The sequence below is a fragment of the Conger conger genome, chromosome 3, assembly GCF_963514075.1.
Source record: "Conger conger chromosome 3, fConCon1.1, whole genome shotgun sequence".
NCBI classification, from domain to species: domain Eukaryota; kingdom Metazoa; phylum Chordata; class Actinopteri; order Anguilliformes; family Congridae; genus Conger; species Conger conger.
In genome coordinates this window covers 23,662,773-23,687,414 of record NC_083762.1, presented here as the reverse complement: position 1 = coordinate 23,687,414, position 24,642 = coordinate 23,662,773, and the positions used below count along the sequence as shown (strand labels likewise).

The 24,642-nt window shown below is 43.8% G+C and overlaps 3 protein-coding genes across 4 annotated transcripts; 1 reads left to right on the top strand and 2 right to left on the bottom strand.

Annotated features, from left to right (window-relative positions):
• Nucleotides 1-8,655: 8,655 nt before the first annotated feature.
• On the top strand, nt 8,656-12,657 carry cetn2 (centrin, EF-hand protein, 2). 2 transcript variants are annotated; one of them, XM_061234893.1, is made up of 5 exons: nt 8,656-8,814; nt 9,335-9,493; nt 9,953-10,081; nt 10,256-10,393; nt 11,542-12,657. In XM_061234893.1, the coding sequence occupies exons 1-5, from the start codon at nt 8,812-8,814 to the stop codon at nt 11,629-11,631; spliced, it is 519 nt and encodes a 172-aa protein (XP_061090877.1). In that variant the 5' UTR covers nt 8,656-8,811; the 3' UTR covers nt 11,632-12,657. The 2 variants fall into 2 exon arrangements, with proteins under 2 accessions (XP_061090877.1, XP_061090876.1); XM_061234892.1 differs by lacking the exon at nt 8,656-8,814 and adding an exon at nt 9,039-9,062.
• A 627-nt stretch (nt 12,658-13,284) lies between these two features.
• On the bottom strand, nt 13,285-14,196 carry LOC133123439 (5-hydroxytryptamine receptor 6-like). Its single transcript, XM_061233904.1, has one exon. It carries the CDS (start codon nt 14,194-14,196, stop codon nt 13,285-13,287), a length of 912 nt encoding a protein of 303 aa, XP_061089888.1.
• A 745-nt stretch (nt 14,197-14,941) lies between these two features.
• Nucleotides 14,942-23,770, bottom strand: gcna (germ cell nuclear acidic peptidase). The gene is made up of 13 exons (XM_061236093.1): nt 23,653-23,770; nt 22,948-23,066; nt 22,573-22,756; nt 22,415-22,481; nt 22,268-22,317; nt 22,048-22,114; nt 20,607-20,683; nt 19,714-20,157; nt 19,239-19,404; nt 19,014-19,158; nt 18,779-18,914; nt 18,437-18,641; nt 14,942-15,602 (listed from the first exon to the last, which is right to left on the bottom strand). The coding sequence occupies exons 2-13, from the start codon at nt 23,035-23,037 to the stop codon at nt 15,371-15,373; spliced, it is 1,863 nt and encodes a 620-aa protein (XP_061092077.1). The 5' UTR covers nt 23,038-23,066; nt 23,653-23,770; the 3' UTR covers nt 14,942-15,370.
• Nucleotides 23,771-24,642: the final 872 nt, after the last annotated feature.

The following is a 24,642-nucleotide window of genomic DNA, read 5'->3' as shown; positions in this document are numbered from 1 at the left end:
TATGTTACTATTATTTTGTATCATTGCAATAGTCTAATTTATAGAGCTTAAGCTACTCTGTGGAGAAAAGCAGCAACTCAAGGCTCTGGCATATCCAACTCAATTTTGGTAATTTTACGACACCAGGATTTAGCACAACTACTGAGCAGCAGTAAAAAAGGCTGGCTCGATAGGAATACATTAATGTGGGTGTGATAGGCATGTGGTTTCATTATTGCCAATGTGATCGCCCAATTAGTTTCCCTTTCAAACAATGCTATAATACCTCAGTCAGCTAGTAATTCTGTCATGGCCTAAAGACCAGGCCCATTATTAGATGCTCCATTATGAGCCATTCTACAGCTATTACAGTCATTCATGATATCAAAACATCTGTGAGACTGAATAGGTTTTATTTTCATATTTATTTCCCCTCAAACTAATTTTTCTGTTTTTTTGCTTGCTGGTATTTGTTCAAAAAAATCTATTTTTTTAATTTTTTTCATTAATTTCAGACATGCACCTGATAAGATAATCAATTCCACAGCCAACCAGTCCCTGCTCTCTTGTGCATCTTCAATTTATACAGGGATTTTGCATTTGTTAATACTGCATATACTCTACACTCAGTAAGCACTTAATTACGTATTTATTAGACTTTTTTAGACTTATTAAGTCTTCTGCTGCTGTAGCCTATCCAGTTATAGGTGTCCCTCATTCAAGTAGCTTACATTGATAAATAAATAGCTGTCAGATTTGTTCTTAAATAGCTTGAACAAGTGATTTAGGAGACCTATTCACCATTCACCTCATGAAAATTTTCTAAATTCTATTTTTAGGTAGGAACAACATTTCTGAGTGTTCCCGAACTGTCGTATCAATCATGTAAGGAAGGCATTCCACTCATTTTCCATGGAGATGCTCGCATTGCATGATGGGCGCAGTCCAGCAAGTGCTGTGGTATGTTTTACGGTCCTCCATCGATCCATTATCTTAACCCGTTTATCCTGAACAGGGTAGCAGGGGGGCTGGAGCCTATCCCAGCATACATTGGGCGAAAGGCAGGAATACACCCTGGACAGGTCGCACACACACCATTCACTTACACACTCATACCCACGGGCAATTTAGATTCTCCAGTCAGCCTAACCTGCCTGTCTTTGGAATTTGGGAGGAAACACATTGTTGTTGTCACAAGGACAGTGGTAAGCTTGGACAAATGCTTGTCTGTTCAGCAAGCTTTGAAGGAAATCTGAGGGACAGCAAGTGAATCAGAAATTCCTGAAATTGCAGAAGCTCTGGTGGATCAGCAAACCTGCACAGATGTCCTGTCTCTCCGCCTGGGGCATGGCTAACAACATAAGCTTCTCAATGTAATTTCCTGCATTCAGATTGTAATGCTGTGGATGCCTCAACAAAGTGACAGGCCTTGTGAACAGCAACAAGACACCAAAAAAAGTCTCCTCAGGACATTTTGTTTTTAAATTACGCAAGGGAAAAAAAACCATAATAAACATGCATGTTGGTAGGTTCCTTCAGTAGTGTTGAACCTGTAACTCTGCATCTGTAAAATTAGGATGAAAGATGACACCTTTTTCAGATTCAGGTTCATATACAAGAAAAAAAAAATATATAGTGGGTTTTTTTTTTAAACTGATGAAATCACTTTTTCTATTTTATGCCAGTGGTGGATAACATGTACCCATCCATCCATCCATTATCTTAACCCGCTTATCCTGAACAGGGTTTCAGGGTGGCTGGAGCCTATCCCAGCATACATTGGGTGAAAGGCAGGAATACACCCTGGACAGGTCGCCAGTCCATCGCAGGGCACACACACCATTCACTCACACACTCATACCTACGGGCAAATTAGACTCTCCAATCAGCCTAATCTGCATGTCTTTGGACTGTGGGAGGAAACTGGAGTACCCGGAGGAAACCCACACGAACACGAGGAGACAAACTCCACACAGAGAGGCCCCGGCCGACCGGGATTCGAAATAAGATCAGAAATTATAAATTATAAATTAAATACTAGACCCGAATGGGAAAACCTGCCTATTTTAAGCAGCATTTAAGCAGATTTCAGTAAATCAGTTAACCTGTAAAAATGAATTGGGGGCCTTGAATTTATGTCCCATGTATAATACCTATGATCACTAACATGTTTCCAACCATTTTAGTAATCACTGAACCCTCCAAATTCTAAGGTCAAATGTTGACTGAAACCCAGCCTGAGTTGCCCAAAAATGGACAGATACCAATATTCATGGCAGCTCTTCTTTTTGTCCAGTTTTTTCTTGTTTTTTTTTGCTTCCTGTCAATATTTGTTTATAAAAATCACTTTTTACTATTTCATTGATTTCAGACATGCACCTGATAAGATAATAAATTCCACAGCCAATCAGTCCCTGCTCCCTTGCGCATTTTCAATTCATACAGATTTTGCATTTGTTAAATCCATTTTCACAGCGGCATATACTGTACACTCAGCACTTTATTAGGTATTTATTAGACATAGTTTTTAGACTTATTAAGTCTTCTGCTGCTGTAGCCTATCCACTTGGAGGTTTTACACGTTGTGTGTTCATAGATGCTCTTCTGCATACCACTGTTGTAATGTGTGGATATTTGCATTACTGTCACCTTCCTGTCAGCTTTGACCAGTCTGGCCCTTCACCTCTGACCTCTCTCATTAACAAGGCATTTCTGCACAAAGAACTGCTGCACATTGGGTGTTTTTTAGCTTTTCACACCATTTTCTGAAAACTCTAATCCCAGGAGATCAGCAGTTTCTGAGATACTCAAACCACCTCGTCTGGCACCAACAATCATTCTACGATCAAACCCACTTATATCACATTTTCCCCCATTGTGATGGTTGATGTGAATATTAACTGAAGCTCCTGACCTGAATCTGCATGATTTTATGCATTGCACTGCTGCCACACGATTGGCTGATTAGATAATCACATTAATAAGTAGGTGTATACCAGCAATACAGTGCTCAGTGAGAGTATACCAAAGAAATTAAGTAGGTTAAGTACCTTGCTCAAGGGCACAACACCATCATCCTCGCTGGAAATGTAACCCTTGTTACAAGCCCAGTTCCTTATGTCAGGGTTGGCAGGTAGTACCGGTTGTGGCTTTATTATTTTCACCTGGCCCTCATTAGTACCAAGGGTACCTTACCTCCTGAAGCTGTATATAAAGCACTCGCGGACAATCGGTCGACACTTTGGTGTCACTGTTCGCTCTGTCACCAAGCTGGTAAAGCACACGGTAGACTCAGTGATTATATGAGTCAGGTATTGTACTGGTTTTGGGTTTTCACATTCATTTAAAAGAAAAAAGGTAAGGAAGGTGTTCTGCTCGCTAGTGTTGTGTACACTGCAAACGCCTTCCTATAGGTTCTTTTGTTTTTCGCTTTTGTTTTCAAGCTCGTGTGAGCCTGTGGGTGAGGGACGTTGTCCCCGGTATGTATTTTGGTTTGTGCGTTTTCCTGAGCTGCGACTCACGGTTCTTTATTTTGCTGACCTAGTCTTTTATACTAGGTTGTACTTTTATTTTGGGATCCCCAGGGGTTGCAGTGCTCGCCTTTTAGCACTCATTTTGGTTGGGTTATTCGCCCTGGTTTTTAAGGGTTGCTTTATTTTCCTTCACCGTTTTTTGGGGCTATTTCCTTTATTTGGTTGGAGCTGCCTGCTACCTTCCGGGGTTTAGTGGCGGACACGTTCGCATGCCCGCTTACAAGGGATTACCCTTAGTCGCTCCTGGCTCTCCGCCATTCCTCAACCTCATACCTTGATCATCATACTACTCTACCGCCACTTCGTTGTGTATAATACAGCACGTCACAAACAATTCACTGACTTTCTGAGGGCTATAATGCACCTCAGGACCGGTCCAAACATCTGAAATGCATTTTTAACATTTCAAAGATTTTTTTAATCATTGACCTAGCCCTGCCAAATGTATAAATAAAATAGACTTGTCAGTGTGTTCTCAAGTCAACTTTATTTATAAAGCACATTTAACTGACATTGATCAAAGTGTTGTATCTTACATGATTTGACAGGTATAGAGCCGGTTTCCCACATTCCTTGTGTCCCTCATTCAAGTAGCTTACATTGATAAATAGTTGACTGATTTGTTCTTAAATTGCTTGAACAAGTGATTTAAGAGAACTTGACACATTCACCTTATATTTAAACTTTTTCTAAATTCTATTTTTAGGTAGGAACAACATTTCTGAGTGTTCCCAAACTGTCTTATCAATCATATAAGGAAGGCATTCCACTCATTTTCCATGGAGATGCTCGCATTGCATGGTGGGTGCAGTCCAGCGAGTGCTGTGGTATGTTTGACGGTCCTCCATCCATCCATCCATTATCTTAACCCGCTTATCATGAACAGGGTCACAGGAGGGCTTGGGCCTACCCCTATCTGACAGTGTTCCCGAACTGTTGTATCAATCATGTAAGGAAGGCATTCCACTCATTCCATTCATTTTCTACGGAGATGCTCACATTGCATGTGGTATGTTTGACGGTCCTGTATTTGTTTAATGAAATGCACCCAGTACAGGTTGCCTGGCTCACAAAACCTCAAACTTCAAAACTAGGCATTGCTTATTTCTACCCTGCTTATTTAAACCCTGTTTTCAGAAACATATTTTAGTGGACTGTTTGGGTGGAATGAGAGAAGGTTTATTAATGGTCTACCATATTGTTATGTTTTGTCAAAACTAATGAATGCAGTCGAGCCAATTAGGTGCCGACAGTGTTCCCTGGTACACTATGCCACTTGCTCTTGTTGATTCTATTGAGCCATATATCTGACGGAACCCACCCACAGTACCATAAAACGGACAGCTTTAGGGTTCAGATTCATGCAGCAGTTTCATATCAGCACCAAAGTAGCCCAATGTGGCAGCATTTGAGTTTAGATCTAGTCTGGTTTGGCTACTGACCACCAAAATTGCACAGTGGCAAATGTTTCGAATGACACACCCCCTATTGCTGCGACTAACCCACGTTGACACGAACAGACCACAAAACAACAAACCTGGTGCAGGTGACAAACCTCCACTTGCACCCAGGCGCATTTGCTTATGTTGCTAGAAAAATAGGGCCCATTGTGTGTCTGCAGACACATGCCTGTGGAAGTTCCTGGTGGAGAATACCTTCCACTGGTGTCTTTTGATTTTGAAGCTTGTCAGTGATATCACAAGACTGACAGACCTATTAAAAAACCAAGCACATACTGTAAGTCGATAAGGAGGATTATATTATATTAACATATTGTTTCCTACAAAAAAAAAGTTGAATGTATCCCATTACATTTTTGGCAATTTCCTGTGATAATTTAATAACATACTTCCAGGACTTTCCCCATATGGAATTGTTGTCACACATTTTCAAGGACAGTGGTAAGCTTGGAAAAATGCTTGTCTCTTCTGCAAGCTTTGAAGGAAATCCTTCAAAATCCTGAACAGGGTAGCAGGGGGGCTGGAGCCTATCCCAGCATACATTGGGCGAAAGGCAGGAATACACCCTGGACAGGTCGCACACACACCATTCACTTACACACTCATACCCACGGGCAATTTAGATTCTCCAGTCAGCCTAACCTGCCTGTCTTTGGAATTTGGGAGGAAACACATTGTTGTTGTCACAAGGACAGTGGTAAGCTTGGACAAATGCTTGTCTGTTCAGCAAGCTTTGAAGGAAATCTGAGGGACAGCAAGTGAATCAAAAATTCAACAAAGTACAGAAGCTCTGATGAATCAGCAAACCTGCACAGATGTCATGTCTCCCCGCCTGGAACACGGCTAACACCATAAGCTTCTCAATGTAATTAGATTTAAATGCTGTGGATGCCTCAACAAAGAGACGGGCCTTGTGATATCCCAACGAGCACAAGACATGATAAAAATCTCCTCAGGACAATTTTATTAAATTACACAGGGGAAAAAACCCCACAAATAAACATGCATGTTGGAAGGTTCCTTCAGTAGTGTTGAACCTGTAACTCTGTATCTGTAAAATTAGGATGAAAGATTACACTTTTTTCAGATGGGTTCATATACAAGAAAAATACATTTAGAAAAAAGCTGATATTTCCACACTTTTTTTTATTTTATGCCAGTGGTGGATAACGTGTATCCCACATGTGCAATATACAATGCTTAATGACATTTCAAATATAAAGAAATTATGAATTATAAATGAAATACTAGAACCAAGTGGGAAAACTTGACCATTTTAGTGATCACAGAACCCTCCAAATTGTGTTTGTGAAGAAAAAAAATCATGCTTGAATTTGAATCGTCACTCAATGTTATAAGATCAAATGTTGACTGAAAATCCAGCCCAAGTTGTTCTTTCTCAAGATGACCAGGCTGAGTATTGTTGACATTGTTCGTGCAATAGGGAAATTTTTCACTTCCTTGATGCAAGGTTCCCTGAAGTTCTATCCTGGCACAACTGGTTAGGGTCCATTTTATAACACACAGCAGCACGTACAGTACAGAATGTCAACTTTTCACTCATGGTCTTATCTATTCCAAGAATAGCTGTTTCAGCGCATGAGATCAAAACGATATCAACATTGTCACTGGTATGTCACTAAGCTCCCCCACCTGTTGTGAATGAAAAGATCACACTAAAGGGAATACAGTGACTCAGGCAGATAAAGCCATGTTTCACGATTTTGCATGTGTTTGTTTACTAACTCTTTTGCGAAACTTTTTCTAAATTTTGGATCATCTTGTTAAACAGTAAATAAACAAATGAAAAAAACATAATTGACCAGCTACTTAGAAGGGCATATCCAAGACTCAGTGAGCATTTTATTCTGTATTTATGACTTATTTTTTAGACTTGTATTGCTGTAGCATATCCACTTAGTTATGATGCGTTGTGTGTTCAGAGATGCTGTTCTGCATACCACTGTGGTAATGTGTGGTTATTTGCATTACTGTCACTTTCCTGTCAGATTTGACCAGTCTGGCCATTCTCCTCTGACGTCTCTCATTAACAAGGCGTTTTTATCTGCAGAACTGCTGCTCACAGGAATTTCCATTCTTGTGCGTGAAAATCCCAGATCAGCAGTTTCTGAGATACTCAAACCACCCTGTCTGCTACCAACAATCATTCCACGATCAAAGTCACTTAGATCACATTTTTTTCCCCATTCTGATGGTTGATGTGAACATTAACTGAAGCCCCTGACCCATATCTACGATTGTATGCATTGTACTGCTGCCACACAATTGGCTGATTGAATAATCGCATGATTAAGTAGGTGTAATAAAGTAAAACTGTTCCTAATAAAGTGCTCAGTGAGTGTAGATCTCCAACGAATCAACAATGAACATTGTGTGTTGATGTCATATAAGTTATTCAAATCAAAGAAAATTGTGCAGGTAGCAGAGTGAGGAGAAAACGGCCGTGCAGCAAGGAAGTCAAGGCAATCTGTAAAGTTATCAAGATCTGGTGTGAGATTTATTAAGGGAGCGTGAAGTTAAAACTGAAAGTGTTGCGCCAGATTCAGTTGGCAGATGTCCAAGTGCTCATATTAATTATGTATGTTTTATACCATACTCTCCGGCTGCTGCTGTTACTGTACGTAGGTTCTTTCGGAAATGCCAATGAAGACCTAGGGCTGAACACGTTTTGCTTCGGTTTCTGTATTGAACGATATGTTTTCTCCCAACGGTGCAATGTTTTACAACAGGCTTTGGGGTATGTTTGCCCCCGTTTGGTGGGTGTGTTGGGGGTGCAGCCCGAATCAATAATGATGCAGGCCAATGCCGGAGAACGCCTTCTCAGACGCCATTGGAGCAAACTGCATTATGTCAGTCAGTCCGCCCACGGTTTGCAGGATGTTCAACGCGCCACCGTTTTTGTTTACGTTTTGCCGGGGTTGAACGTGCCTCTGATTTTGTGAACTCTTCCAACGCTGATTTTCTGGCTGCACTCTTTTCTGGCTGTTCTCTTTTCGTGTGGTAACTTGCACCACTGCTTCCTGCAAATGCCACACCCTACAAACCTGGCGGCACACACAGCGTGAAACAGTATTCATTCTATCACAGATGACATTGCCACATCCCTAAAAAGACCTGCAGCTCTATTATCATAAGGTCACCGTGACTGAGAGGCATGGTCACGTCACTATCTTTGCACTGAATTAACTCAACGTAGCCTGCTTTATGTTGTGAAACACACACATTTTATAGCTAGCTTCAACATACATTCCACTGGCTACCGTTCCTAAACCAGCAAGAAAACAAATTCGCACGCACTTATGGATGAGTAAAAGTCTACGCAAATCAAATTTAGGCTATCAGTCGGTCACGGAGGTAGATCCTGATAACCAAACCCAGAAGGATAACGTATTTGTCAACTAAACCTGTACAGTTTTCAGAAGCTTAGCTTGTCCCTTAAAATCCTAACAGCAAAATAAAGTTATGTTAAAGTATTATTTACATCCTACATTTAACGTTGCTGTCCGTGCCTGATATATAAACGGTAAAAACGGTTTCATTCTCAATCCAATTAACGAAACCGAACACGCTAATGTTCTATCCAACAAGGACGTATTCTATTTTCAACCAATTGCAGTGCAAAAACATTAACTCCCTCAGCTCCCCAACAACCAATCATCGCACAGAGTGATATCCAGGTCCTACCACTGATGCAGTCGGCGCGGTGTGCGTGATTATCATTAGCTAGCTTGTGTATTTTATACTGATTGAATCTTAGTAGAAATTAAATATATACAGACGCCAGAGTTAAAAAAAACTGTCGCTCTTGAACAGTTAAAATGGTAAGGCAAATGTTGCTAAGTTCATATGTATGGTGTATCTGCTGACGTTCACGTTCAGAGAGGTAGCCTACGTGGAGATAAAGTGCTAACGGGAATGGGTAAATTAGCTGGCAGTTTTTGATTCTGGTAATGACGTTATTTACAATAAACGCTTATTTTGTGTGCATATGTTTATCGATGTATTTATTGTTAGCTCCTGTGCACAGGAAGATAACGTGCAGCTAACTGCTGCGTGCCGTATGCTACAGGTTAGACCAGAAGAGATAATTATCTGTACTTCTGCAAGACGAATTCATGTTTAAGGCCGGAAAATGAATATGTTTATAAGTCTTTCTGCCACTGACCATCATAAACTACATGCCATTGTTGTGTTCATACCTATTCGCAGGTAACAAGTGTATTAATGTTAAAGTCAATGGCTCCCAGTGTTACCTCGTTAGACTTGCACCATCCCCAATTCGCGCACCTACACCATCCCTTGTCCTTTTTTCCTTACTCCTCTTTCCTTCTTCCATCCTAGGCCACTAGTGCTAAGAAGCCGTCCTTAGGGGCCGTGGCCCAGCGGAAGAAGACCAGCCCCAAGCCAGAGCTCACGGAAGAGCTGCGGCAGGAGGTCCGAGAGGCCTTTGAGCTCTTCGACACCGACGGCTCCGGGCACATTGACGTTAAGGAACTCAAGGTTTTATTTTATTTTTAAATTGTACCCATTTCAATTCATAGAATTGACCATTGCATTAATAAGCTACTTTTTTGTCACCATTGAACCTGAGACTAGGCATACTGTTGCAGGTTAGACTTAATTGTGTGTTTTTTATTTTTTTACTTTTTTTTTTTTTGTTCGGATACTTGCAGAAGTTGTATTTTAGAATCGAAATGTAATATTTGTATGTATTCAATCTATCTTCTCAACAGAAAAGCACTAAGTATTGGTGCATGATTAAATTAAACATCATAGTGGTCTACCTGCTGTGGTAACATGAAGTGTTCATGAAATTGAGAACAAGTAGGCCAAATTGTACTGAGGAAGTACACGGGACATGAATTAATGAGGATGACGGTACTGATGTTTCTCAGAGACAGGCATACAGCATGGTTTCTGAAGTGATTTTCAGTAGATTGTGTGTCTGTCCTGTGTCAGGTTGCCATGCGAGCCCTGGGGTTCGAGCCTAAGAAAGAAGAGATAAAGAGAATGATCAGCGAGGTTGATAAGGATGGCACTGGGAAGATTGACTTCAATGACTTCCTGACTGTTATGACGCAGAAAATGGTGAGACTTGATGGCACGTAGTATTGATGCAACTGTAAAATGTGAGCTACTAGTCCTGGTACTTTATGTGAGCTCTGTATTTTCAAAGCCTAGAAAGCTACTTCTTTGCTTTTGATTTTCTGAAAGCACACTACCACTGGCTCCTAATTTGTTCCACAAATAATTAATCGCCAGGCAGAGAAGGACTCCAAGGAGGAGATCCTCAAAGCATTCCGCCTCTTTGACGATGACGAGACGGGAAAGATCTCTTTCCGAAACCTGAAGCGGGTGGCCAAGGAGCTGGGGGAGAACCTCACAGACGAGGAGCTACAGGTGCGTGGGGAGGGCACAGTAAGGTCGCTAAGAGGATCCATGAAAACCCACCACACATTCCCACAGTCCTTTTGAAACAATGATTACAATTATAATGCTTCCTAATGGCTGGCATAGGGGCATGCAGGTGTTTGTGGTGTACTGTAAAGAAAATGCCATTCAGAAACTCCCAAGCAATTTGTACAGAGGCATTATGCTTCCAGAGGCTGTACAGATTAATGGATTTATTATGTAGCATGTATTCACAATTGTCTCCAAAAAAAAAAATATATAGTATACATTAAATAAGATTAAAAATATTTTTTGAAGAATAATCGGGTAGCAAATACATGCTCAACCTCTGGACCGTGTTTTGATATGCATTTTCTTGCTTTAGACCACAGACCCATAAATGCCCCTATATGAAATATTGTAAACTTCTCTGAATATCAGAAACATCCTCCATAATGCATAATACATTTCTGGCCCGATTTAAACTTAAACTGATATGGTATTTGAAAAAATTCAGAAGGCGAGTCCATCTTTTTTTGTTTGTTTTGGGTCCATTTGCAGATATTGTAAACTGAATGAATTAATGAATAAGAACAAATTTGAGCTGAGCTTAGCTTTGCTGGGCCTTTTTTATCTGTTTGTTTTTCAATGACAAAACCTGTCACCTTTGACAATTGAATGAGGACCACACCATGCAGCAGAAATCTTTTTGCTTGAGATCCCAAATGAGCTGTTTTTGACATGCTTTGGGAGTTTTTCTGTCCATTAGCTATTTTCCGAACATACTTTGACAGACAAATGGCCCATTAAGACTGATTTCATTTTGGAAACTAAAACTCTAAACTGGGTCAGCTGTTACCTGGGTCACCATAAGGTAACATGCTTACACATGATCATTAGAGGACATGCAAATCTCCCCAGCATTGGTACAAGCATGTCCACACTGGAGGCAACATATGTTACATGCTAATTCAGTCAGATGCCAAAAAAATTTTAAACACATTTTGAGACCCAGATCTTAGCATTTATGGTATGTAGATCAACCAGGATTACAGGCACAGTAGTGAAAGACATCCAGGTATTGTAAAAGCTTGGTTCCTTTTCAACGGAACACTACCACTCCTCATTTCCCCATGTGCCTGTGCCCCTCCTGGCAGGAGATGATTGAGGAGGCAGACAGAGACGGAGATGGGGAGGTGAGCCAGCAGGAGTTCCTACGCATTATGAAGAAGACCAGCCTGTACTGAGGGCTGGGCTGGGTGTCAGTGGATTGGAGGGGGCTCTCCTGATGACTCTACATACCCACTCTTCTGTAGGCCAAATAACAATTGTTTTCACTACATCCCACCAAGTCTGTTCATGGACAGTTACAGTCCATGGTTCTGCTATAAAGGTCTGATGCTATCATTGCTTCCCCTGTACAAATGATTACTTCATGTGGCACAGCTGAGTGATTGCTGAGTATGGGACTGCAACAAAAACCAAATCAAGTTAACTCTGAGATTCACTTCAGCACTGCCAGTTTAGAGGGCAACTTGAGATTAATAGTTTAAATGTTCTATGAGATTTGAGGCTTCAGCAGTGCTGTCAAGATTGTGCTAGACTGAGTTTGAATGCCTGTTATGGTAAATGGAGAATGTATGATGATTTTATCACCAGACATATATAAACAAACATGCATGTGCTGATAGAAGCTGACTGTTTGATGTGCCAAAACAGAAGCCATTCTATCTTCAAAAACATCTCAAAACAGTATTCTGTTGCCGCCTCCACAGTAATTCCAAAATAATTCTGGTCATTCCATGTCTTTGAGAACATGCTCTGGGGTTGTGCCAAAGGGTATATCCACCTCTTCGAGGTGACTGGTTAAGAGTGCAGTTAAACCAAACAGTCATTTGTGCCCATTTTAGTGGCCAGGCTCAGCCCATAAGGAGTACCAGCAACTGACGGTTTCTTAAAATTATATCACACCGTACACATAAAGCAGTTTGCAGCATGTTTTTCATCGTGAACACAGCTCTAGTCTTTGTGCCTGAGTCTCAGTAAAGTGGGCTGTGCTGGAGTCAGAGATGGCCCTCACCTCTTCACCCTCCTGAAGCCCTCTGCTGCTGTTGACTGTAGCTGAAGTGATCCTGTGACCAGTTTTCAAGCCAGTATTTTTTGTCTCTTTGTATATCTTTGCTCCTGGATGTTTGTTGGATGTTTTGTACAAATGGATTGCATATAAATTCTATTTAAATATCAAAGTATTGAATAAATGATTATTAAGCTTCTGTTTCGGTCTACTCTTGTGTGTTGTGGCTCCCCCATTTTGCCAAATTGCCTATTCATGAATCTGATTTAGTGGTTTATTGTTAATCTTAACAATTAACAATACAATATATACAATTTTTTATATTTAGTGACAGTATTAGTTCCTGTTAAAAAAAACAATGTAGCATTCCCTGTGCAGCATTGATTCAACTTGCAGGGCTTACTGCCTGATGGCAAGACTGTATTTCCGACATAAATTAACCAAATTCAGTGTGTGGCCACAAGGGGCACTGAACACAACCAGGTGATAACCAGGAGGCCAGAATCCGGGAGGGCAGGAGTCGAGTGCTTTATTTCCCTAGGAAATCACACAATACAAATAAGCCTTTTGTTCTGCATTTAATTTGACTTGGACGGATGGAAAAAGTACCAGTTTCTGAGCGTGTGTGCCGTATCACTGGTGAGGGAGACTTTTCCGTCTTTATTCACACATTCGCTCCCCGTTGAATGAGGTTCATCAGGATTTCCACATTACGGGCTTAAGAGGATGGATGCCTATTTCATGTGCTGTGTAACTCTTTGTGAGCAAACAGAAGAAAGGCAGGTATGAGGAAAGAGCGTGTGCGAGTGAGGTTGAGCCGTCCGCCTCATTGACCAGGGCTGATAGTGTTGCGAGGCAGGGCCTGCAGCAGCCTCTTCTGCAGCTCCCGGGAGCGGTACCCATACACCAGCGGGACCAGCGAAATGCCCAGGTTGTAGGCGTTGGAGACGGCGATTTCCAAGGTGTCGTACTGCAGGGTGTTGGGCAGCAGGTAGCTGGTCAGCACCACGGGCACCGAGTAGCACAGCATCTGGATGGCCTGCAGGGCCAGGGTGACCACCCCACGGCGGGAGCAGGGGAGCCCGCGGATGTCCTGGCACAGCAGTAGAAAGCAGCCCAGCGTGGTCAGGAAGGAGGCCGGCAGCACCAAGGCGCTGACCGACACACAGAAAGCCTGCAGGGGTAAGCTTCTGGTCAGGCAGAGGCCCACCAGCAGGGGGCGGCAGCGGGGCAGTTTGGCATCGAGCAGCATTTGGTGGAGCCCCATGCACAGGGCCATCATCGAGAGCAGAGTGGACACTCCCCACGAAAACACCACCAGCGCCTGTTTGCGGCGGGGGCTGAACAGGAGCTCGTACCGCAGGGGCCACTTGATGGCCACGCAGCGGTCCACAGCCAGGGCGACGCTAAGGAGCACCTGCACCATGGAGCAGGCCTGGGAGCCGGCGGTGAAGACCAGGCACTGCGACACCAGGAGGCCTGACTGGGAGATGAACATCACCGCCATGACGGTCTTGAGGAACAGCTGCAGGTTGTTGCAGAAGAGCAGGTGGATGAGAAGCAGGAAGCGCAGTTTGCTCAGCAGGGCAGGTGGTCTGGCGATGACGAGCAGTAAAGGAACACTCAGGAGCATGTTGACCACGTAGCTCAGGCTAGAGGAACACAGCTGGACTTTATTGTAAAGGTGCGAGTCCATCTGAGTGAATACCCTCATCACTGTCTCATTGCACATCTTCATGTTCTGCCTACAACACACAAGCCAATCGTAATGTTCTACCAAGATCCACCTTCAGACAGATACTACAAACACCATAAAACAGCAGGAAATAACCATGAAGGTTTAGCCTTTTGTATGTCTCACATCTTCACTGAACCTGTAACATTCCAAAGACTGGAGATCTTGTCTACCACTGCAATCAGCAATGGTCTTAATCACATCAGTTTGGTGAGTTCGGATAATACTAAATAAGAAACATATCTCATAGCAACTAAACCTGTAGGCTTATTCAATCCATCTTTATTATATTTACAAAATTAGAGATTGTCAGTCTGTCCACATTCGGGTACAATATGCTTACCTGTGAGAAAGAACCCGCCCCTGATCACTGATGTAGCCTCTCACATCACACAAAGCTATCCGTAACTGGTCCATCTAGATAAATTTTTAAAAGTTGGTGTGGACAGCCCAGGTCGAACCGAAGCAGAGCAGACGAATGGTTCCTTTGACAGAGGGAAGGCTGTGGAGATCTCAAGCCAGCACAGTACTCAACTCACACAGAACTGTGGTCATGTGCCTTTTCCAGGAGCTTTATGTGGTAACAGAACATTTTATTTACACTGCTGCTACACTGAATAGAAAGGAGGAAATTAAAACGCTGCCCCCCTCACGCCACCCACTGGATGGACATTCTGTATGCTTTGAGTCTATTGAGCACACAGTGCAGCATGACAAAAAACTGGGTGGTGGTAACAAAAACATAGTCTTTATTACTTTATTCAACTTTATTAGGAAAAACAGAACACTTTCACATTGGTCAAGAAGACATTTATACTGGACATAGACAAGACTTACATCAATAACAGGTAATAGACAAGTTAAAACTGGCACAATTCCCTTTATGTGAAACCTGTAGAATATGCGAAGACCAACAACAAACCCCAAAAATAATAATAATTTGGTGCATCCATGATCAAATGAATGATTCAAATAAAAAATAAACAGTCATATGGTCCAACCACTTTCAGCGGATAACTCCCCATGCACATTTTCCTTTGGGACACAAAATCATCGTAAGAAACGTGCCCTTTGAACGGTTCATCCAGGACTAGCAGGAGAAGCTGATTGTCATTGTGAGGAGTTGGGTAAGGTATGGAAAACCCGCACAGGGTGCGGGGGGCACTCCACCTGGGCCTCAGCTCTGGCTGAGCCGGGTCTTGGAGGCGAAGTCGGCGCTGAGCTTCCTCATGACGTCCGCGTGTCTCTGACCCGCCAGCTCCTGACGTGCTGTTCCATAGTTCTCCTTCACAAAACTGGCAAAGGGAGTGGCGGCCCGGGGCTTGGTCGGGTTGAGGAGGACCAGCGGACCCGTGCATAGGGCGCACACAAACCGCTGAGTGTCCAGGGACTTGGAGTGACGTCCGATCCTGCATAGCAAATAGGAGTCTCAGAATATTACTATTACTAATATTACTACTGTTCCCTGTCAATCCATTAAACATCAGATCTGGTCCTGGGGACTCCTATTAATGCTTAGACTCAAGACAGCTGTTTAAGCATTCAGCTTTTAATTGAGTATTGATCTGGGTCTTACATTTATTGATTTCTTAATATGCTGCAAGTTCTCTGAAAGTTAAGTCATTAATGGAGCAGTTTTGCTGATGAAGGGAAAGTTTCTCTTCAACTTGTTTTCATTCCAATGTGATCCTTAAGCAAGTATAGGACAGCTGCCCCAACAGAGCTTAATTAACTGTACAAAGGATCCATTAAACCATCAATTACCTATAATTACCTAAAGTTTCTGTCTGCAAAAACAGACCTAAAGTTAGCGCTACACTATTTTGTCCACAAATGAAACTGGCCAATTTGGCTGATGGATTTGACAGTACTTGCAAACAGAAATACAATCCAATTAAATGAGCTGCGCTGGAAGGGATAACACTTTGATCTAGAAGACCTGGACTGGGATTAATATATACAGAATCAATTATTCATATCAAAGGTCTTCACCTGTCAACAGAAACCAGAGTGAGTTTGAGTCTGCCATTTTAACCGGGCGTTCAGATCCAAATCTGGCATGGGTTAGCAAAAAATACCCAAGAGCCATGACTAGGCTTTATAACACTACTGCTGCAGCTGCCCGTGCTCACTCAGGACTCGGTTTTGAACGTACGTGTGTGTGTGTGTGTGTGTGTGTGTGTGTGTGTGTGAGATACATAACCAGACCTAGTCAACAAAAGAATACGTGGTTAAAACAATATGGCAAACTTTGTATTCAATTGATGAAATTGAATATTTTTGCCAAACTAGGCTACCTTCAGTTAATTATGGTTTGGGTCTTATACAGGCCCAGGAAAGGAGGACTTTGGGTCTATTAGTCGTATTTCAGGTGTATACGGGCGGTCTGCTCCCAACTGTCCACTTATCTTCTCCACAACAATCTCCATGACCCCAACCAGTCTGGCTTCAAGCGTAGCCACTCCACTGAAACCGCCCTGCTCGCGGTCACTGAGGCACTCCACTCTGCTAAAGCAAAATCCCTCTCCTCTGTCCTCATCTTCCTCGACCTATCAGCCGCCTTCGAAACAGTCAACCATGAGATTCTGCTCTCATCGCTGTCTGGGATGGGTGTCACAGGTTCTGCACTCGCTTGGTTTTCCTCCTACCTCTCTGGTCGCTCCTACCAGGTGACTTGGAGGGGCGCAGTCTCCGACCCTCAACCCCTACGAACTGGAGTCCCGCAGGGCTCGGTTCTTGGGCCTCTCCTCTTCTCGCTATACACCATGTCTCTTGGTTCTGTTATCTCTTCCCACGGCTTTTCTTATCACTCCTACGCTGATGACACCCAACTCTTCATTTCCTTCCCCCCCCCCCCCGACACCCAAATCACCACACGGATCTCTGCCTGCTTGGCTGATATCTCTGCGTGGATGACTTCCCATCACCTGAAGCTCAACCTTGCCAAAACTGAGCTTCTCTACATCCCTGCTAAGTCCTCTCTGTCAATCGACCTCTCATTGACTGTTGAGGACTTTGTAGTTTCCTCCTCCCGTACGGCAAAGAATCTTGGGGTGACTCTTGATAACTGCCTCACCCTGGCTCCACAAGTATCCTCCACTGCCAGAACCTGCAGGTTCTTTCTGTATAATATACGCCGTGTCCGTCATCTCCTGACTGAGAAAGCCACCCAGCTCCTAGTCCAGGCGCTCGTCATTTCCCGCCTGGATTACTGCAACTCCCTCCTAGCCGGTCTCCCAGCGTGTGCCATCAAGCCCCTCCAGCTGGTCCAGAATGCTGCAGCCCGCCTGATCACCAATCAGCCCAGGTCGGCTCATGTCACCCCGCTTCTCATTGGCCTCCACTGGCTTCCCATTGCCGCACGCATCCGTTTCAAGGCCCTAGTGTTGGCATTTCAGGCTGCTAAGGGGACTGCCCCACCTTACATACAATCCCTGATCACTCCCTACTCCCCAGCTAGACCACTCCGGTCTGCCAGCTCTGGTCGCCTTACGGTTCCCTCTCTACGTGCACCTGGCAGTCGAGCTGCACGTTCACGCCTGTTTTCCGTTCTGGTTCCTCAGTGGTGGAATGACCTGCCTACCACTGTCAGAACAGCAGAATCCCTCCCCCCATTTCGACGCAAACTCAAAACCCACCTTTTCAAACTCTACCTTAGTCCTCCCCCCTGACTTCCCCTGCCCCTCCTTTCTGATATCCCTATCCTTGTCTAACCCCCCCCAAAAAAAAATAAATAAAAAAAAATAAACTTCTGATGACAACTATGTTTAGAACAGCATTTCCTGTGTATTTTGCTAGTTTCTGGATGTGATGCTCTGACTTATGGTAGAACCTATGCACTTGTAAGTCGCTTTGAATTAAAAGCGTCTGCCAAATGACTAAAATGTAAATGTAAATGTAAATGTATATCTCTTTCAGGTCGGGTCTACATATAAATTACCTTTAACCTTGGATCTAGTTTCAGACTTAGGACATTTTGGACCCATGGATGTCTGTATTTTAAGGTGAGTCTGAAGACGCCTGCAGCTTTATATACCCTTGAGGGTTACCTGCCCAAAGGTACAGAAGCACAGTTCCACATAGCCCAGGCCCCAGATTAAAAGGGAAATGAATAGACAGAAATACATGAAAACCAAGAGGACCAGTTTTTCTTGTTAATCCTAAAAAACTAAAAATGTCAACGATCCTAAAATCACAAAAACAACATTCCGGGTTGTGCTGGAACATAAGGAGGTGGCCTCACGTGTTCTTGCAGCGACTGCACTGGTACTGGAACTTATAGTTGATGTCATAGCTGTGGCAGCGGGTCACCATAGGCAGCTCTGGGTGGGCCAGGGTAGACTTGCGGGCATACAGCTTCCAGAAAGATCCATGCCCGTCACGCACGCCATTGATGAGCCAAGTGGCAGCATGGCACATCTCATGGACCAGCGTGTCCCTCAGCCGATCTAGGAAGTTGGGGTTAAGGTTTCGAAACCGGTTTCTAAAGGTATGGAACACCAAAACATCCATTTGCAGAACAGATCTTATCTTGCAACCGTGTCAACAAGTGATATAGCCACCCGGCAGATGAGAGGGGCATTACCTGCAGAGTCGCACACTTTCTCCGAGAGTTCAATGCGGGCGTAGCGTTTCCCGCCCCCCCTCTCCTGCCCCGTGACGCAGTACCCCGCTGTCTTTCGCATCTTCTTATTCCAGCTGACAGACATGTCGGAGGGGAGCTAAGGAACACAACGGCCACATTTACTGCCACCATGCGGGTCAACAGAACCCTAGCACAGGGCAATTATTCAGGGGGATGACTAGATGGCGTACACTACCTTGCCATCAAAGACACTGCTGTTGTACAGTCTATATAGCCTGCCGGTGAGCTCTTCCTTGTTCTGCTTGAAGCTGCGGCAGTACTGAGACCCAGGGACTGACAGAGACTGCAGGAAACAGCCTGGGGTCTTGCAGACAGCCACTCTAAAACCCACAACAGCCATCTTCAGTCACTACACTTTTTACCCAGTGCCACTCAGAATGAAAGGAGAAGATTAAAGTACCTGCTGCCTGATGGTGGTCGAGGCTCTGTTAGGCTGACATGGGGGTGTCTGCTTACTGGCTGTACTGGTGTCCTGTCACGTTGAACCCCTTTCTCCACCTTCCGTGGCCCTGTCCCAACCAGGCCCCGCCCAGAAGGTACTGACACACAGGGCTTCGGCTTGGGCTCTGCACCCCAGAATCAAAGAAACGGAAGCACAACCTGTTCATAGACATTCACTATATGACCATTCAAAATATTACTGCTGCTAGATTAATGTACAACTGTGGTGAAGGAGGCCATAGGAGAGAATGCACAAAGGAATTCACGACATTCAGAGCAGATTCTCTGCAGGTACATTTTACCATCCAGATGTCCTGAAGATGGATATTTGGGCTAAAACATCTGAGTGAATCTGCTCAGCAGCTTCTCACACACAATGCCCCTGCCTCAGTTTGGATGGTCTGCAGGCAGAGAGCAGACAAAGCGAGCGGTACCTGGGATGGGACTGGGCCTCTGTGTGCTGTTGCTGCCCGTGCTGTGGTTCTGCTTGAGTCTCTCCAGCAGCGACAGAAACTCCTCCTCAGAGCTGGCCGAATCGTCTGAAGGAAGTAGAGCTCGGTGCGTCTGCTTCGGGGGCACCGAGGAGGAGGAAGAGGATGGGGGGAGCAAGAATGGGCAGAGCGAGCGAAGGGAGGAGGGGGTTGTTGAGGGGGGTGGAGCCGAGGCGGAGGCAGAACGAGCAGGAACCTGCGCCCCACCCTGCCCCCCTCCCTCCTGCCCCGTGGAGGGCGGCCTGCGCGGGGTGTGGCGGGACTTCCAGGTGCTCCTGATCACCACTCCATCATCCCCGTCGCTGTCACTCTCGCTCAGGAAAACAGGGGACTCCCACTGAGAAGGGGGCCGGGGGACCTGGAGAGACCTGGGGGTCTTCGGTTTACCTGCATTTGTGTGCATGGACTTAATGTTAGTCACAGCCATGGAACAAATTCCCTCCCGGCTGACACTTATCCAAATCTGGCCCTGGTTTTCTTTACTCTCAAGTAATTAGCTGCACAGGTAGTGCTATTGATTGGCCAGACTGTCTTAACACCTGACTCATTGATAAAGGGAGGGTGGACAGCCAGCTCTTCTCGGACCTTGAGAACCGTGATTTGATGATCCCTGACCTAGTTAATAAATGGAGAATGATTTTGCAAGTGCTAAAAGTTCTACAGTATGTCCTACATTATGCACACAAGAACCACAAAAAAACTTGACCCGTCTATTCTATGGCGCTAAAGATTGCTTCTTGCTGTGTGAAGTCCATCATTTAGTGATTAAGCTGATAACCAACAAGTGCTTGAAGGACAAGGGAAAGTAGAAGATAAATGGATGGATAAAGGCTCACTTTTGGGAGCGGGTTTCTTCCGATCTGTGGCAAAGTCATCATCAGAGGATAAGCTGTTCACGATGAAATGTTTGAGGCTGAGAGAAAAGAATGAAGGATGCTTGAGAAAAGGGCAAAAAGCAAAATCCTAAGGAACTGGTTAGCGACATATTGCGGCTAAGTACAGTTGAGGCCAAAATTATTAGCCCCCCTTGTGAAATCAGACAAAACCTTTGATTTCTCCATGGAAATGACCATTTACAAGTGTTTATAGTTTGTTTCAAAAATATCAAAGACAAAATGCCCACTAAGTTTGATTAGAATATTTTATTGATGAACTGAGTTGAAACAAGAAAAGGCAAAAATGACACAGCCAAAATTATTAGCCCCCTGGCCATTAATAGTCAATAGTGTACCCTTTCTGGGCCACAACTGACAACAACCTCTTAGAGTAGTTCTTCACAAGTTTGGCAAGGTTGGCACATGTCCCTTGAGGGATTTGGGCCCATTCCTCCATTGCAAATTGTTCCAGCTGGTCCAAATTGCGTGGTTTCCGAGCATGGACATTCACTTTGAGCACCCGCACCCGGCAAACCTCAGTCTGGCTCTGATGTGCCGCGCTTTGAGTAAAGAGGTTCTTCTGGGACGATGGCCTGGGACCTGGCCAGAAGAGGCCAGGTCAGCAACAAATCATCTTGGCAGATGTCCGGGCTTCTTGTTGACATCTCTGACTATTTTCCTCTCCAGAGTTCTTGAAATCTTGCGCTTTTGACCACGCCCCGGTTTGTTTCTTACAGAATTTGTCACCTTGTACTTAGCAATGATGCAACGTACAGCTGTTCTAGACACTGTAAACCACTTGGAAATGGAAGTATAGCCTTCCCCCTTATTATGAGCCTCCACTATCTTCTTTCTGAGCTCAAGACTGATTTTCTTTGTCTTTGGCCTGGTGAGTATGAGCAGTCCCTCTCAATGTGTTCAAGTGCCCTGTTCTTTGGAGTCCCTTAAGTAAAGCTCAATGCTGATTGAATGCTCAGGTGTTGTTGGGAAGCTAATTGACTGCACAGGTGTGGTTTGAAAGCTAATTGGTTGATTGTATGTGTTTTGAAAGCAAAGATGCACATGGGGGCTAATATTTTTGACCACCCCATTTTTCACTATATTTGATATAAAGCAAGCCGAATAATTTATTTTACATTCCAAAATGTACCAAAAGCTACTAAATAGCACTGGTGAATGTTTGATTATATCAATAATGCAAGCATTGGGCAGAATTTTAGGAAAAATAGCCCCCCATAATTCCTGGGGGGCTAATAATTTTGGCCTCAACTGTATATTGTGTGAGATTTTCAGGGTGTGAGCAAATACTGCATTTTGTAATGTATTTATTTAATTTTATATACAATCAAAAACATAATCTTAACAAATGATAGACCCAAAACACTTGAGACAAAGCACAAACCTGTCATCACTGCAGCTCCTCACTGCTGCTATTGGCTTGGACCTGGGCGTTTTCACTCTGTTCAGGACTAGAGAGGGGAAAAGAGGGGTGAAAAGAAGGAATGGGGAGACAATTTCACAGGTAATTTGCCAACAGGACTGCAGCACTAATCTCCCTTTAAACACAATGGACTACTCACATACATGTACTTGACCCAACAGGGCTCAGATTCGATACTTACATTCTTCAAAGCTACTGTCACTGCCTGAGCTAACCAGCTGGGCAGATGGACTACAGTGAGAGAGAGAGAGAGGGAGCCAGTTAAAAAAAACTGACACGTGACTAGAAAGGCACAAGCAGCGCATCACATCCTTTTCACTTCTCCCACCTGTTACACTGCGGCCGTGAGAGATGTCGCTGGCCAGCTGGTTTAAGAGTGGCCTTCTCAGCCAGAACTGTTGGAGAAGGCACAAGAGGAGATTGGATTCTCGTCTTCAAATTAGCTACTGTCAAGGTTGGTGCATCTGCAGGTAAAGGTTCACTCACTCTGGTCAAAGTCATCGTCGCTGGAGTCAAGCTGAACCCGTTTCTGGCGACACTCTCCGTTTCCCAGCCAGTTCTCCTTTCCGGAGCTGTCGCTGTCTGACAGCTCGGGTGTGACAGCTGATGCTGTGCCAGTCTTACGGCCTCCAGTTAGTGGGCGCCTACCCTTTCCAATGCTTCTAACCAGCTGAAAGTAAAGCAAGCCACAAGACTGAAAACCTCACAGCAAGAACTCTAGTGGAAATCTTACACAAACACCAGTGGCCTTGCCTGCACAGCATAGCCTTTGCTACAATGTTAAAAGGTAGTTACACCATAATATATTGAAATGGTAAATACTAAAGAGGGGAATGGACACATGCCCATGCTTCCTCGCACCTCTTTCTCCACCGAGTCCAGTCCTCCCGGTCCGGTCCAGCCGAGCTTCCCTGCCACCCTCTTAAACAGACTGTCGGTGCCATTATCCATCACCGCCTATTTCATTCACAGACCGCTAGCTACAAGATAGGCAGTTTCGTGGGGGGGGATAGGACGTAATAACTAGAAGTGAGTCGCATTGCAAGGTTCGGAATGGATAGACGATACAAGGTAGCGAATTCTAAAATAACTAACATTAAATTACACATGAAAAACTAAACTACCGTCCGTGGTAGCTATCGGCTGGGTAAGCTAGTTCTGTGGCTATGCGGCAAAAATTTACGTTATTCTACGCACCTAGAATTCCGTCGACATAGCTAGCAGGTAGTAAGATTAATCTAGCAAGTAATACAGTAGCTAATGACATGAACAAGTTGGTAGCCAATTATTATTATTATGAAACCCAAAAACCTACGCGTTTTATTTATTCATATTCTGTTTGTTTGTTTTTCTCCAGGTAACTTAGCTAGCAAGTTAGCGCTACTATCTCGCTACGTAACGTACACTTTGCTAGTATTAATGCGCATGAAGAGATACGCTCAATTAACCTGTTTTATCAATTTATCGGCGAGTTCACTTTCTTTTTCGCTGTATTTTACCATTTACAAAATATCACGTTTACGTCTAGCTAATTGTACAAAAGCATGACTTGGGACCATACCTTACCGTTTCACAAGCTTTGTTTTAAACACAGACGATTCAAACCTGGCGCACCGGAAGTTCATTCGCCAGTTTAGCTACAACTTCCTATTTACGCTCGAGTGGATACTGCTATATATCTATGGGTCACTGCGACAATTTTTTCAAACGCAGTATGGAGTATTCTCTGGAGCGGCTTATCAAAAATAAAATGTTTAAATGGTACACGCAATTAAGAATGATTAGTTTAGCCGCGTATACAAGTTTGTTTTCCAAGAAATGTATTTTAAAGGCAGAGTAATGTCACATTTTTGCCGCCATTTTGTTCGTATGGAGGTTGGAGTTTAAACTCCAATGGAAAATGTGACCGACAACCCTGATCAGACGGGCGCCGCCATTGCTGAAAATATTTTATTACCATTTGCCTCATCCCCAAGAGTCTCGTCATTAGTGACAATGTTACCCCGAATATAGCATATAGCTTTAGCCTGTGTAAGGTCATAGCGGCAGTGCCCGTCTTGTTAAGGAACTGCTTTTGAAACACATCAGATTCAGATAAGTCCCTTTTATTTTGATTACTTGAGCAACAACCACATTTTATTGCCAAACTGAGAAAGTACTTCAAATGCACATAGATTTTCTTTACTTTTGCAGTAGCGGGCAGCAAAGGATCATCTCTCAAATATTTACAATTCGTAATTTGCAAATCGCTATCAAAAGCTTAAAATGTTAACGTTTTTGTATTAGATAGTGGTGGGTAGTAAAATGTGACTGCTACAGAAACAATCAAAATAAAATGAGACCGACATCTATACTATAACTTCGGTTGATTTCCTGATTTTAAATCACAGGCCGGGTGGCATTTTGTAAGCTACCCACTGATTTCTGATTGTCTACAATTAAAAGTAATTTGAAATTGTATTGAACTTGTTCCCATTTAGTCAGCACCCCTTTGTATTGAACTTGTTCCCATTTAGTCAGCACCCCTTAAAGCCCAGTGGTGCATGATGTGCCCGA

Bases quoted from the DNA above. Each gene is read 5' to 3' on its own strand.
- gcna (XM_061236093.1), bottom strand. From the start codon at position 23,037: ATGGATAATGGCACCGACAGTCTGTTTAAGAGGGTGGCAGGGAAGCTC. The intron at 22,482-22,572 runs GTGAGTGAACCT...CTTCTCCAACAG, and splicing joins CGACGATGACTTTGACCAGA to TTCTGGCTGAGAAGGCCACT. The intron at 18,915-19,013 runs GTAGTGTACGCC...TGTGTTCCTTAG, and splicing joins GCAGTGTCTTTGATGGCAAG to CTCCCCTCCGACATGTCTGT.
- cetn2 (XM_061234892.1), top strand. The intron at 10,082-10,255 runs GTGAGACTTGAT...ATTAATCGCCAG, and splicing joins CTGTTATGACGCAGAAAATG to GCAGAGAAGGACTCCAAGGA. The intron at 10,394-11,541 runs GTGCGTGGGGAG...CCCTCCTGGCAG, and splicing joins TCACAGACGAGGAGCTACAG to GAGATGATTGAGGAGGCAGA.
- LOC133123439 (XM_061233904.1), bottom strand. From the start codon at position 14,196: ATGAAGATGTGCAATGAGACAGTGATGAGGGTATTCACTCAGATGGAC.